At 41.6% G+C, this 13,393-nt stretch overlaps 2 protein-coding genes across 3 annotated transcripts; one reads left to right on the top strand and one right to left on the bottom strand.

The window, feature by feature from the left end:
* The first annotated feature begins 27 nt into the window (after positions 1 to 27).
* LOC109861843 lies at positions 28 to 1,864 on the top strand. The gene is made up of 4 exons (XM_020441684.1): positions 28 to 257; positions 422 to 472; positions 625 to 982; positions 1,063 to 1,864. Exons 1-4 carry the CDS (start codon positions 148 to 150, stop codon positions 1,663 to 1,665), a joined length of 1,122 nt encoding a protein of 373 aa, XP_020297273.1. The 5' UTR covers positions 28 to 147; the 3' UTR covers positions 1,666 to 1,864.
* Positions 1,865 to 2,051: 187 nt separating this feature from the next.
* Positions 2,052 to 3,014, bottom strand: LOC109861851 (vesicle transport protein SFT2C). Of its 2 annotated transcripts, none has more exons than XM_020441692.1 (3): positions 2,658 to 3,012; positions 2,416 to 2,564; positions 2,052 to 2,342 (listed from the first exon to the last, which is right to left on the bottom strand). In XM_020441692.1, the coding sequence occupies exons 1-3, from the start codon at positions 2,847 to 2,849 to the stop codon at positions 2,060 to 2,062; spliced, it is 624 nt and encodes a 207-aa protein (XP_020297281.1). In that variant the 5' UTR covers positions 2,850 to 3,012; the 3' UTR covers positions 2,052 to 2,059. The 2 variants fall into 2 exon arrangements, with proteins under 2 accessions (XP_020297281.1, XP_020297289.1); XM_020441700.1 differs by having other exon boundaries at positions 2,191 to 2,342; positions 2,412 to 2,564; positions 2,658 to 3,014.
* Between the last annotated feature and the right edge of the window lie 10,379 nt (positions 3,015 to 13,393).

Here is a 13,393-nt window from a genome sequence, read left to right as displayed (position 1 = left end):
GAAACGAAACGTAATTTCCCCGCATCGCAAAATAGAAACGAGGTTCAATTGCTTATTGTGTGTTTTGTGTACTACAACGTGCGACTCAAAATTCGCTTAATGTGTCGTTGCATAGACACGTTATGAGAGTGAAGAAAACTTGTGACTATGGACACTCCGATATTAACGAAAAAGCAGCAGAGGCACAGCTTATCGGCCAAAAAGAAGTCTGCCAAGAGTTTACGAAATGTCTTGGCACAGCCTCGTGAAAATTATTGGTAATCAGTCTCATTCACTTTGTGCTTCACTTATTCAAATTCAAGTTTGTTTTTAATAAATTGCTGTTATTATAATATTTTTATGGGTATTACAAAAATATTTCTTGACAAGTAACTTGGCTGAGTAATTCTAAGTTTATGTATTCATTGCACAAACGTTTCAGGCCTGTTGTAAATGTGAACCAGTCTCCAAAGTTAGTGACTCTTATGAACAAGTAAGTCTGTGTAATGTGTAAATAAAAATAAATGCTGATAAAAAACTTTATCAGCAAACTTAAAGTATTTTATTGAACGATATTGTTTATAGATTGTTGTAGTGAAAAATATCATTTATAGATTGTTTCAATGAGAAAAATGTTGTTTGTAGATTGTTTCCCAAACTGAAGAAGCCAGTGGTTAAACTTTCTGCATCAGAGTGTAAACACATGTCCAAAGAAGAACGTGCAGCAGCCAGAATAGCCAAAAAAGAAGCGTTACTAAAGGAAGGTAGTAGTGGTGAAGATTTTTCAGACTCTGTAATTGTAGGTATCAATAGGCTTACTCGCGCTCTAGAGAAAAATAATATATGCTGCGTCCTGTTGGATGCTAACGTGGATCCACCTCTCTTGATAAAACACATTGTTGACATGGCACTGAACAAAAGCGTACCCGTTCTTCTTTTACCCTTTTTGAAAACCGTTACATTACAAACAATTGGATTTGCTTCGGCAGCTTTCGCTTTAAAGGTACTGTATCTGATGATTCTCATTTCAGAGATTTGATTCTTTGCAGAATGTAAGCGTAAGTTATATTTTGTTATTTTTAGCGTTCCGTATTGCATTCTCAGGAGAATGTATTTTGTTCGTTATACGAATTGATAGTTGAAGTTTCGTCGAACTTCAAACCTCCAATACGTTCGCTCCGACTTTTTGAGCCTACTGAGACATCCGAGGAGAGTGCAAATTGTCATCCAGCGCCGATAAAATTGGAAGTAAAATCGGAACCGATTTTATTCACGGATGTGTATAAATACAGATCTTCTAGGAAGGAGAGAGCTTTTGTACCACCAACGACAAGCGAAAGTTCTCAAATCTCTCGAACACCGTCGAACGAATTTATCGCGCTAGGCGATGATCCTGCCGAGAATAAGAAAGAGTCTGTACATATTTTCAAGAACAAAAGATATGTAAATGTTCACAAAGAAAAACAGAAGAGCACCGTGAAAAAATATGAAATTATAGAGCAAAGTGACGAGAAGTTTTCCAATGAATCAGAATTACCTGGTAACAGTAAAGATTCCGTAAAAGATAGAAAAAATTATAAACGAAAACGGAAACATCACGTTGAGTATTTACCGTTAAAAATTAAATGTATACAAAAGAATAGTAACCGAACGAAAACAACTAAATTTGTTAAGAAGAAAAAGTGATGTTAATATGTAAGTTTTTACGTACATATAACCTAGAAACTTTGACTTTGTAAATAAGGACGACTTTCCACTTTTCCCAATAAGACCCTGTCGATCAAAGATCGAGACTTGAATGTATAGCAAGCCACACACATACCTTATATTCAAATTATATAATCTAGTTTTATTACATCAAATAAAACCAATTGATCTCTTGTTATGTTATGCATCATCAATGAAATAGAAAACAGTAACACTTGCAATTTAGACTATCTAATATACATAGAAACAAGTATCAGTTATATTTCTACAATTATATGTACACATCAGAGTAATGCATAATATATATATATATTAATTTTACACATATCAGTCTTTTTTGGGTCAATAAAATATTTTGAGAGCAATAATTTTATCATACAATATTATCACTTAATAAACTAGATTTTACAGATGATCTACATATTAGACTAAACAACTTAGAGCCGAGGAAGTAGCTGCTACTTAAAAAAACAGAAAATATAACTGTATATTGCAATATAAGGCATAGAAGAGTCAATGCAGTTGACTCCAAGTGAATTGAATAAAGTGTGCCCGTCAATGCAGCCAAGTAGGCTAAAGTAAAACACCTCCTCTCAGCTGTGAACAGTGACTTCAGACAATTTAGAAAAGAACCAGAACCCCACAGGAGACAGAAGCTGCAAAATGAGTCTGTTATAAGTCTGTTATCTGTCTGAAAATTTTATTAAGAATATATTTCAACACACATACGCCAACAGAAAGAAGAGACTTCCTACAGAATGGAGCAAAGCGACCTTTCTTAGTCTAAATCCTTTGAAAAAGTATATCATTTTCAGAGTGAAACACAATGCTCCTAGAAGAATACACACGGTAATGTATTTGTATCTTGTTACCAGCGTCTGTCAGAATAGAAAGAATCAGCTCGTTTTCCGTGAATAACTCGTAACGTTAATACCGATATGTAGAATAGAATCGCAGGGGAGTGTGATTACCAAGTTAGGACAGCAATTTCCTTGCATCCTCTGGAACCATCCCGCTTCCTCTTTTACTTCGTCGAGATGTTGTCTGAACCATTTCCTCCCAAATAGATTCGGTTTTGGTATTGGCACCAGAGGAACGTCGACTTTGAATTGCTTTTCATTTTTGGTGAGATACTCGTTCAGTTCCTTATTGAGATCTGTCATTTGGATCAGAGCTTTTCAAGGTTTGGTTTGGTGCAGTTGTAGCCAGATCGTGCAGGCAGCATCGAGAGCGTCAAAGCGGCGGGATTCCCACCACTTCGGCTGTGTTCCAAGATTCACTGCCAGCGTTAAAGATCTATAGTTTACGTCACATATATTATACAATTTTAGCACTGGCAGCAATTCTGGAACACAGCTTTCGATGCTCTCGCACCAAGCGAGAGCCGCGTCCATGTGCGTGACGCTCAATTGTCGGCTTGTGGAAAAGTGGTTGCGTTCAGACAACTCAACGGTTGAGAGATCATCACTTGTGATAGGACTATTCTTCAAAACTGCTGCGGTTTCAAAAGTACGATCCAATCAGAAGTGATTATCTCTCAACCGTTGTGCAACTGTTGAGTTGTCTGAACGCACCCAATGTTTTTCGACGCGCTCGTATGCGTGAAACGGAACGCAGCCGATGCTGCCTGCACGATCTGGCATCTCTGCTCTCGGTGCTAGCCGGCCAGAGTTTGCAATTTGCAACACTGCATATGACGGATAGGCTATGTCTAGTATATATTTTCTAAGGATGCTGATGATAAAGTTGGATTGCATCAGCCATATCGGTTGGATGTGCGTAGTGAATATTTTTGAACAATTGTCGGTGTTTTACACCACTTTCTTTATTATTATCTTTAATTTAAACAAATGTACAACTCTGTGGCTTGGCGTCAGGAACCCAATCCACGGTTTTAAACCTGTTATCAAAAAGACATAGAATGGCGTATGGACTAGCTTTATAGGTCTACTGAACCAAAAGAGCACCAAACCAAATCTGTTCTAAGGATGAAAGAAAAGGTCGCTAAATTGGATTTTCAAACTTACATTTATTTAAACAAATCAACATTGATCTCTCTTATATTTATACGGATTGTATACTGTGTTTTATTTGTTGCACAGAGGAGAGGATGTACCTTTTTATTATTTCTATTTCGCGAGATCTACGTATCGGAGCGCGTCGTTTTGACAAAAATCATCATTCATTACCAGAGTATCGTGGAGGGAGGAGGTGAAATGGAAGGGGAAGGAAAAGAAAAGATAATTTCGATTGAGTATCGACCAGTGTCGCATGATAAACGCACATAACAGATGCCAGATCATGCCAGACAAGCATCGACGCCGTCAATCGCAGGATCCGGCAAAGAGAGTGGCGGAGCAACAAATTGGTGAGACAAGTGTTTTTTTGCGTGTTTAGTTTCGCGAGTTACTCGTGATCGAGTGTAATTTTTGTTAGTAAATTGCGTCCCGCTCTCTATATGTTAAAACAATCAACCGCGCGTTGTGAATTTTTCCGTGCGTTTTGCTATCTTATTGTACTCGTGCCACTTGCGATAAATCAGTTCCGCCCTTGAAATTAAATACCAAACTATTTCTATCTCGCGTTAAACCGACGTTTCGACCAGAGTCACAAGATCGAGCAGAAAACATCGAAGCGGTGGGAACACGCGAACCGACGGTCCTTGTGTACGTGTCTCCTCGTTGCTCCTCTCTGCTCGATCTTGCAATTCTGGTCGAAACGTCGGTTTAACGCGAGATTTGGTAGTCAATTTTAAGTGCGGAACTGATTTATCGCAAGTGACACAAGTACAATAAAACCGTAATTTGTGACCGTAATTTTTATTTAGTGTCCGGGGTGAATTTAGACAATTCTTTTTAAACGGCACAAAACGCCACGTATTGCGAGATCTCGAATCTTTTTAACGCTAACTTTTCCAAAATTGGGCGCCAGATACGCCGGGGGGCGTATCACCGAATTTCACAAATAATGTTGCCGGTTAATCGCAAGACACGATGGACGCGAGAAGCGCATCGGCTAGTCCAGAAAACTTTCTAACGGAGAGGCGGGATTCGAGTACAAATTTTCTTTGTAAGAACGCTGTTTCTGGCTGAGGTCCGTTTCATGCTTAAGCGTATATTTATCTATAGTATACGTGACATATACTACAGATAAATGCGCGATCAAGCACGAAACGGACCGCAGCTCTTGTATCGAGGAGTAGGGAGTATCCCGCTTCGATACTCTCTCGATTATTCTTGGAGATCAATTGTGTATGCGTGCGATGTGTAGTGAAAATTTCAAAAACAATTTTACTAGTTGTTGAATAAGATTATATTTTAATAAATTCGCTCACTTTTGTAATTTTCACTATATTGCATGATATACAATTGATCTCCTGCTGCTCGACACTGCAATACTAATGACACGTTTCGTTTCATGTATATGATTTATAGTATACGTGACGTCATATGCATGAAACGCACTTTGTAGGTACCTTTTCATATATGCAGCATGCTGAGGCAGCAAAGCATCACGTAACTCAAATTGTCTAGAACTGCTCCCACTACTATACTCAATTCGATTTGCCATTCTCTGCGTTATTATTATTGCACATGAAATTCCATCAACTTAACGCAGAGAATGGCATCGAATTGAGTATAGCATATATGTAATACTTCATTACATATATGGAGTATAGTAGAGTATAGTAGTGGAAGCAGTTTTAGACAATTTGAGTCACGTGATGCTTTGCTGTCGCACCATGCTGCGTATATGAAAAGATACTCGCAAGTAGTGATGGGAATTCAAATCCGTCCACGCTATCGTTTTTCTTCCCCTACTTAGGCACACACAGCGTTGCCTTCTTCTTCTTTGCTTATGGCTCCGTGCCCCTGAACTGTTTAGGCACCGGCCAGTCTTTGGACACACAGCGTTGCCGTGGAAGGTGCCACAGAGTAATGTCACGCGATAGAGAGATAGAGAGGTACTATCATGAGTATAAGCTCTCTCTCTCTATGGGTAGTACTCGTCGTACTTCTTCCACCAATAGTAAATTACTCTCTCTACCGCGTGCCGTCACGCTGTAGCACCTTCCACGGCAACGCTGGGCACACAGCAGGATGCCAGTTTTGAGACGTTTGCAGCATGCTATAACGGTGGAAGGGATGTGCACAAAGCAGCGAGTAAATGCTTGCTGATGTGCGCATCCCCTCCACTTGCTGCTGCATGCTGCATGCTGCAAGCGTCTTAGAATTGGCATCTCTGGCACACAGTGACGCTAGATAGCAGTGACATTTGGACACCGCAGAGATGCCAGATCGCGCCGGAGAACCGCACAGGGACGCTGTTTTCGCTTGTATGCGTACGAGAGCATCGAAGGCGGTGGGGATACTCTCCCGCTTCGATACTCTCGATGCTGTCCGGCGCGATCTGGCATCTCTAGGACACCGTCTTGCGCAGTTTCGCTTGTGTAGCTGAAAAGCTCCCTATTCACTATGTTACGTAAGTAGATGGAGAAAATTGGTAGCGGACGCGGACTCGAATTTCCATCACAATTACAAGTATTGTGACTATTGTGAGAATAGAAGAGAGCCGGGGACTAGAGTCTCATTTTGTATCACAATGTAAATATTGAGTAGCACTAATTAGAATATTACTTAATGATAATAGTCGCGTAATAAATATACTAATGATAATAATTATCGCTCGTGTGAGTAGAGAAGAGGAATAATATCCACGTGTAAGCAAAAACGTAACGTGGCTGAGTCTCGTGCCATCTATTGTACACGTGACATAAAGCACAGGTAACTCTCGTATAACGCGGATATTCCGTTCCACAGAAATGCCGCGTTATATAAATCGCTTTTATACGAGGCTCGCGTAAGCGATATTTAAAAAAAAAAACGAGATTAGACTTCATATTAGTACAATTTGTAAATCGCGTTTTTCTAGGTTGTTCAACTCGTGTTGTACGAGAGTTACCTGTATGAATTTGTTCAATTTATCACATGTACTAGAGAATGCAGCCAATATATAGTTTTGGAAACTCAGACAACAAATCAATCACATTTTTTTTTTTTATTAATAGAACTACGAAACCGTAGACACAGGCTCGGTTTTTTATATTCGCATTTTTTACGTGTGCTATTTTGTCTGTTCCACGTCTGTCTGTTGTGTCTGTCTCTCTTCTCTTTTTCGCACTGCTCACGCAGCGGCTGCTTGATCTCTTTCGTTCACGCGATACCATGGAATAAGATTGCTAATTAGGTTTTTTTATTCTCAACAGGTGGATTTCTCTAAACTCATACTTCTTTGTGTCGCAAAAATGTATTCATTCCAAGAGGAGAGATAAAATTGCTCGTCAAATGCAAAGATTGATCGTCACTGTGTGACAAGAGATTGCAACAATTGATCATAAAACTTATACGAAAGCTGATGGAAAATGACAAAAAACGAAGTGCAAAGGCTTCCGAAAAAATCGCCATATGTGAATTTCGACAAGGTAACAAAAAAAAACGTTTTTATCTTTTTTTAAATCATCAACAGACGTCTTTCGTTTTCCACTGCCTCAAATCTTCAACAGAATTGCGAAAACAATTTGCTCAAGAAAGAATATGGTCTATCGCATACAAAATAACAGCTGGCATAAAATCATCTCAACGATTGCCTGGCGTGCTGTAGCAGAGAGGAATTTTTTCAGAAGGAGCGAAGCAATTTTTCCGTCCTAAAAATTATGAATTTTACAGAGAGGTTTCACTATACAGAGAGTTTTCACGAATAGATATATGATTTAATTTGTTAACCAGGGATTTCAAACTTGTTTCATGATAAAAAACACAATTTGTGAAAAAACTTGCCTTTCCAGGCAAGCCCGCACAATAAGGTCTCGTGGAACTAACTAATCGCATAGTCAAATCAGCCAATTGATCAACGTGATTGATCATCAGTTCCTTTGAAATCCACTTTTGTGGATATGGCGCTAAAACCAGCGGCTAACACTGTCTGTAAGAAACTATAAAGCCCCTTGCACAATGGAAGGAATAGCGATAGCGATAGAAATAACACAGTTTTAGACACAGAATTCCAACTCGTCGGAAATTTTATAGCTATTGCTTATTCTGATTTTCTAATCTGCATTGATACATGTGTATTTTTGTACGTTAGATTCCGCTGTTCCTACCGTTATTTATAAATATAAACTCTTTACAACTGGTATTATTTCTATCGCTATCGCTATTCCGTCCATTGTGCAAGGGGCTTAACAGAATAGCCGCTCTCAGGTTTCTCTTTAGCTGTATGCATGGGCGTTCACAGGGAGGAGCATAAAACTCGGCATTTGCCCCTCCTAGAGAGGCAAGTTTTTTCACAAATTGTGTTTTTTATCTTGAAACAAGTTTGAAATCCCTGGTTAACAAATTAAATCATACATTGTGAAAACTCTCTGTACAGTAAAACCTTTCTGTAAAATTCATAATTTTTGGGACGGAAAAATTGCTCCGCCTCCCCTGAAAAAAATCCTGCAGATGCCCATGGTAGTATGTGAATTACTGTGATGACTTTATTGCCGGATGCTCATTGGTCCAAATGATCTATGCCAATGATTGTGCCGAGGCATTTTGTGTACGACGACCATGTAATCGAACACACAGTCAAACATAATACATATGTGATCTTTTATCGCTCTTCGCTGCCGAAAATCGCAAAGAGAAAAAAAACTATTTCATAAAAATGTCTCTCTTCTCTCACATCAGATTCATCGCATTTCATTGATTGCGTACGCGGATTTACGCAACTAAGCATACGTGTTTGCGCGCGTGCACTTGTAATTAATGTATCAGTCTCTCTCTTTCATTTATTCTCACTCTCTCGCTCTCTTTCTCTCTGTACGTATAAGTGTGTACGTCCTTCCGTGGACATAAATTCGTGTGTATCTTCGTTAATTCTATTATATTTGGCTTGTTCTCATACTTTACTGACGGCCTCGCTGCACCTAACGCTAATGGCAGCACGAGTACAATATTTATTTTTATATTGTAATAACATTCTCTCTCTCTCTCTCTCTCTCTCTCTCTCTCTCTCTCTCTCTCTTTCTCTCTCTCTCTCTCTCTCTCTTCAAGTTTTACATGTCCCATCCGACGACGGCGCGCAAATGGCGGCATAAACGGCGTTTCGGTATGGGTCGTAATCGATTGTAATTCTATATATATATATTTGTGTTTCTGTGTGTAATAACTCTATGTATAATATCATACAATACGCAATGACGCTGTAATAAATTGTTAACTATATACTTTACGTAACTACAAGGGAGAAAACTATATATTTATATGCATATTTATATCTTTGTGTATATATATATATATATATATGTATTTATATTTATATGTTTACACGTACGCGTAATTTTACAGCGAATCGCACTATGTGATGTTAGCGCATGTGTAATATAAACACACGGCGAAACACTGTGTAAGATTGGAAAGCGCATCGTTGCCGCCGATCACTTCTTTGCGTCTAAAGTTGCAGTTTCCCTTTTCATTACGTTCTTTTTCACCCGTAGCGATTCCGTGCATTTGTCCTTCCATAAAGAGAATGAGTATATGTTGCAAATCATGAAATAACAGAGGGTGAACCTTCTCCCTTGATCATATCAATGTCGTGATTAATACCCAAACGTGTGTTTTGCAAAAACGTTTTTTTACAGCGACTTCTTTTATTTGTTTCTGATTTTATTTTCTATAAATATCGTCGTGTGTAGAGTTTTATATCTGTTCTTTTTTCTACAGCCTACGAGAGAAACGCACGGAAACGGAACACGAAATAGCGCTCGATCTCGTGACGTTCAGAAAGCAAAACAGACAGATAGAACCAAGTGAGTGAGGAACCATAGACGTAGAAGATATATAGACTGCGCGTTTTTTTGAAAGACAGAGACAACATACTTTGAACAGTAACTCTCTCTCTGTCTATCAATGTGGTGGGATCAGGGTCTACTGTTTCATACTGCCTAACCTGCCATCACTCCTTAATCTCTTTCACTTCTCTTCACCCCCACTATTTTTCTATCTCCACTTGCCACTACTATTCTATCAATCAGCGAAGACTTCTTTTTCCCCACTATTTCCTAGACGAAAGATGAGGTTACTGAACGTCTATGGATGAAGCAAAAAGCGCAGAGCACCTTTCAACTGATCACGTGATTGCATAGAGATCGGAACGCAGCTGTTATGGCGCAAGTCACATGGTACGCGTGAGTTGGAAGGTTCTGATAAAGCGGATGTAAACTCGGAATCATGTTCGTAGCCTCTGTACGAGTCGCGAGACCAGTGAGCCGGTTTCAGAACCAAGTGAGTGAAGAACAGTGACTTTTCTTACTCGTTCGGATGGATTACTACATGTTTATCACTCGAGTTATCGTCTGCTGTATCTGAGTAAGTAATTACTAGTCATTCATTGATCGCATGGTGTTTATGCATGGATGAAACTGAGAGAAAACAAAAGCTTTTTTTAGTTACACACACACATGTATCGAGAGAGAGCGATGTAAGACACTTACAAGGCTTATATGAAATGCGACTGATCACCCGAGGGAGCGATTGATTTGCGGCACGAAACTGTCTCTCTCTCAGCGAAGTATGATGACGCGACACGAGATCGACACGTGTCTCGCCAACAAATAGAAAGAAAGAGACGCGAAAGATGTAATCGTTGACCACTCGGCGTCGTCGCTCGAATGTAACTAACGCGTTCCTAATGTACATTACGCGGGCTAAACTGTGTTTCGTGGTTTTAACATGGGAGAGAGTCCCGTTTTGTCCCGGGACGCACGTACTTAGGCTGCGGTCCGTTTCATGCTTACGCGCACATTTATCTATAGTATACGTGACACATACTACAGATAAATGCGCGATTAAGCATGAAACGGACCGCAGCCCTAGAGTGAGAAGAACTTGCTACGCGCTTACACATGCTATACACAGTGACCACCAGTCACGCAGAAACACTAACAACAAGTCCGCTCGTTCCTCGAGACACACGCACGATAATAGAAAAAGATCACGAGCGCAAGAGGGGCACTTGCGCGGAGTACTCTTATATTGTAGAAGAAAGGGGGTTAGAGAGCGCGCGACAAAACGTTCCTCGGGCGAACGCAACAACGCAAACAACGAATATACAAAGAGCTCGCGAGTGGCAACGCAAGCGGCAAGTTTTGATCGAAGAAACGACCGTGACGCGCGACGAGGGGCTAAATTATCAAATATTAACGCGCAGCCGATCCCCCCCTCTCACACTCCTCTGTATCGGTTTTTTACCCCCTTTAGTAAGCCTTAATCACGCGGTTTGTCCACCAACGCTTCGACATCTTAATTAATATTGCACGCACCGGCACACACGGGGCCTAATGTCATCCAGCACCGCTTTGGTTTTTCTCTCCTCTCTGCCGGATCACTGGAATCGTCGCCCTAAACAAAATCGATCGCGCGAGTCGGGATCGCCGTACTCCGACGATCCCGCTCGCCGGTGTATCACGTATATATATAAAAAAAGATAAAAAACGAGAATAACGCAGAGAAGTCGTATGTCGTCGAGCACTGACGGCTCGCGATCGACGAATCCCTCAGATCCGCTTATCCTCTGTGTGATGAGGGCTTTCTTTTATTATGTAGCTTCTCTTAAATACTTGTTGCACGCGAGCGTGTTGTAAATATCAATATAACTAACCGTATATACGCGTACGGCGTACGTAAACAATTATACTTAGTGGTTTTATGCGCGTCAAGGATAGAGTAAATCACTCAATCTCCTCGGACGCACCCTGTCGTCGACTTATTTTCCTTACTTCTCCTCCGTACAGCAGCGCATTCTGCGAGAATCAACATATCGCTTCAACATACGCTTATGCATTCGCTATGGATTAGTTGCTTTTTAACGCTAATCGGTACTGTGTAATCGTAGTACAATATCATATGCTAAATTTATGTTATAGAACTAGTAATCAACGTGCTACGTGAACTGCCGCCTGCGTCCTCGGCCGACACTGACCTCATCTTCGCACCAAGGTCATCGCATCTACCGGATGTCTGCTCGATCGCGCGCGATCGTGCACAACATCTCGTCTCTTGAGCTGAGAGCATTCTTGACGGTCGCGCTCCGCGAGGAAAGGTGCTCTCGTTTCCTCACGAGCGCGACGGAGAAACGCACAGTGTATTACGCTACATTTAAATAATATAGTCAGTCCTTGATCCCTCACCTTCTGACGTGTTTTTTCGACGTGGTACTTTTTTGTTTTTTGTTTTTTTTCACGTGAATGTCAAACGTTCAAAGTTTGTTCAACGTTGCTTTTTTTTATTTTCTTCATTGTGTAATCTTCGTGTAGGCCAACGAAGTTTCTTCAGCGTTTATGCGGATGATGTTCGAGTCTTCTGTTTTTTTTATTTTTTTTTATTTTTTTAATTTTTTTTACGTCATTCGACCTCGATCTTAGTGTCTTCACTAAATGTGCCCTGTCGTCGCGCATCTCTTTAGGTGCTTTCGAAGATTATACACTCTTCGTTGAGGCCCTTGCGATGAAAAGAACCAAGCGCGTCCGGCTCGTCTCCGGTTCGGCGGCCCATTTTGTCAGCTCTCGTCGATTTCTTCTTATTTAATAAATTTTATAAAACCACGACAATTGTGGATTAGAAAATAACAATTTCTCCTGCCCCAGAAAGCTGTGTACAATTGTGATTTCTATTTGTATATTTTTGCACGATGCTGAGCTGCCCTGTAATAAGGGTGTGTCGGTTACAAAGTGAAGAAGCCAGTGCCGATGTTCTACGGATTGTATCGGCGACGGTCTTCTGGAAGCTAATATCACACTGTCGTGACGTACTCGCGCATCTCGGGAGAGTCGGCTCTGTACCAGGGGTCGTCGTACTTGGACACCTCCTCGCTGCGAGTCCTCGTGGGCGCTTTGGTACGCTCGCGCGCACGTATACGCGGTCCCTCCTCGCTCAGTGACCTCTTCGTCGCGTCTATGTGTGGCACCTCCAGCAAGGCTTTGGATCTCATCAATTGCGGCCTCTGTCTCTTCGTGTCCTCGCTGGCGGCGCGCACGATTATACCCGGCGGTGGGAAGGATACGGAATCCCGGATTCTCGGAGGTAAAACCTGGGGTAGTCTGTCTTCCAGAGGATTGGTGGAAGGAGCCGGCGATTTCAACCGGAACGCGCCTTTGCGAGTGAGTCGGGTCTTAGGTCGTTCCGGCGACGGTTCTGGCGAGTATTCCGACATTTGCGGCGCGATGCTTTTCCTCTTGGTGATAGGCGTAGTGGGCGTGGTGGGCATCGGCGACCAGACCGGTGATGAGTCATCCGGTGTCATGACCTTCGGCGGTGTTTTCTCCGGCGATTCGTCCTTCCAGCCGCCCTGATAGAGTGGGAACGGCGCGACCTGATTGAGAATTCGCCACCGGAACTCCTCGTCATCGCTCTTCGGCGATTTCGCCGGCTCCGGCGGCGGACAGTGAGTCGGCGTGACGTTCTGGAACGGATCTACCTTGGAATCATCCTGAATCATCTCGATCGGGATGTCGCTCGGCGATTCGTCGTACGGCGTCCACTTAATCTCGCTGATGTGCTTCTGCTTGTCACGTTTCTTGATCCCGATCGTCGGCAGCGGCGAAGAATCCTCGTAGGGCGCCCACTTGGTGCTCGTGATGGTGATCTCCGGCGAGATAAGACGTCGC

Source organism: Pseudomyrmex gracilis, unplaced genomic scaffold (assembly GCF_002006095.1).
Source record: "Pseudomyrmex gracilis isolate BER0280 unplaced genomic scaffold, ASM200609v1 scaffold_9, whole genome shotgun sequence".
Taxonomy (NCBI): domain Eukaryota; kingdom Metazoa; phylum Arthropoda; class Insecta; order Hymenoptera; family Formicidae; genus Pseudomyrmex; species Pseudomyrmex gracilis.
The sequence above is the reverse complement of the archived record's forward strand: the minus strand, read 5'-3'. Positions and strand labels throughout refer to the sequence as shown.

Coding starts and splice junctions, on each gene's coding strand:
- LOC109861843 (XM_020441684.1), top strand. CDS start 148: ATGGACACTCCGATATTAACGAAAAAGCAGCAGAGGCACAGCTTATCG. Junction 258..421: donor CAGCCTCGTGAAAATTATTG/GTAATCAGTCTC, acceptor CAAACGTTTCAG/GCCTGTTGTAAATGTGAACC. Junction 473..624: donor TTAGTGACTCTTATGAACAA/GTAAGTCTGTGT, acceptor TGTTGTTTGTAG/ATTGTTTCCCAAACTGAAGA.
- LOC109861851 (XM_020441692.1), bottom strand. CDS start 2,849: ATGACAGATCTCAATAAGGAACTGAACGAGTATCTCACCAAAAATGAA. Junction 2,565..2,657: donor GAAATTGCTGTCCTAACTTG/GTAATCACACTC, acceptor CTATTCTGACAG/ACGCTGGTAACAAGATACAA. Junction 2,343..2,415: donor AGTCTCTTCTTTCTGTTGGC/GTATGTGTGTTG, acceptor CTCATTTTGCAG/CTTCTGTCTCCTGTGGGGTT.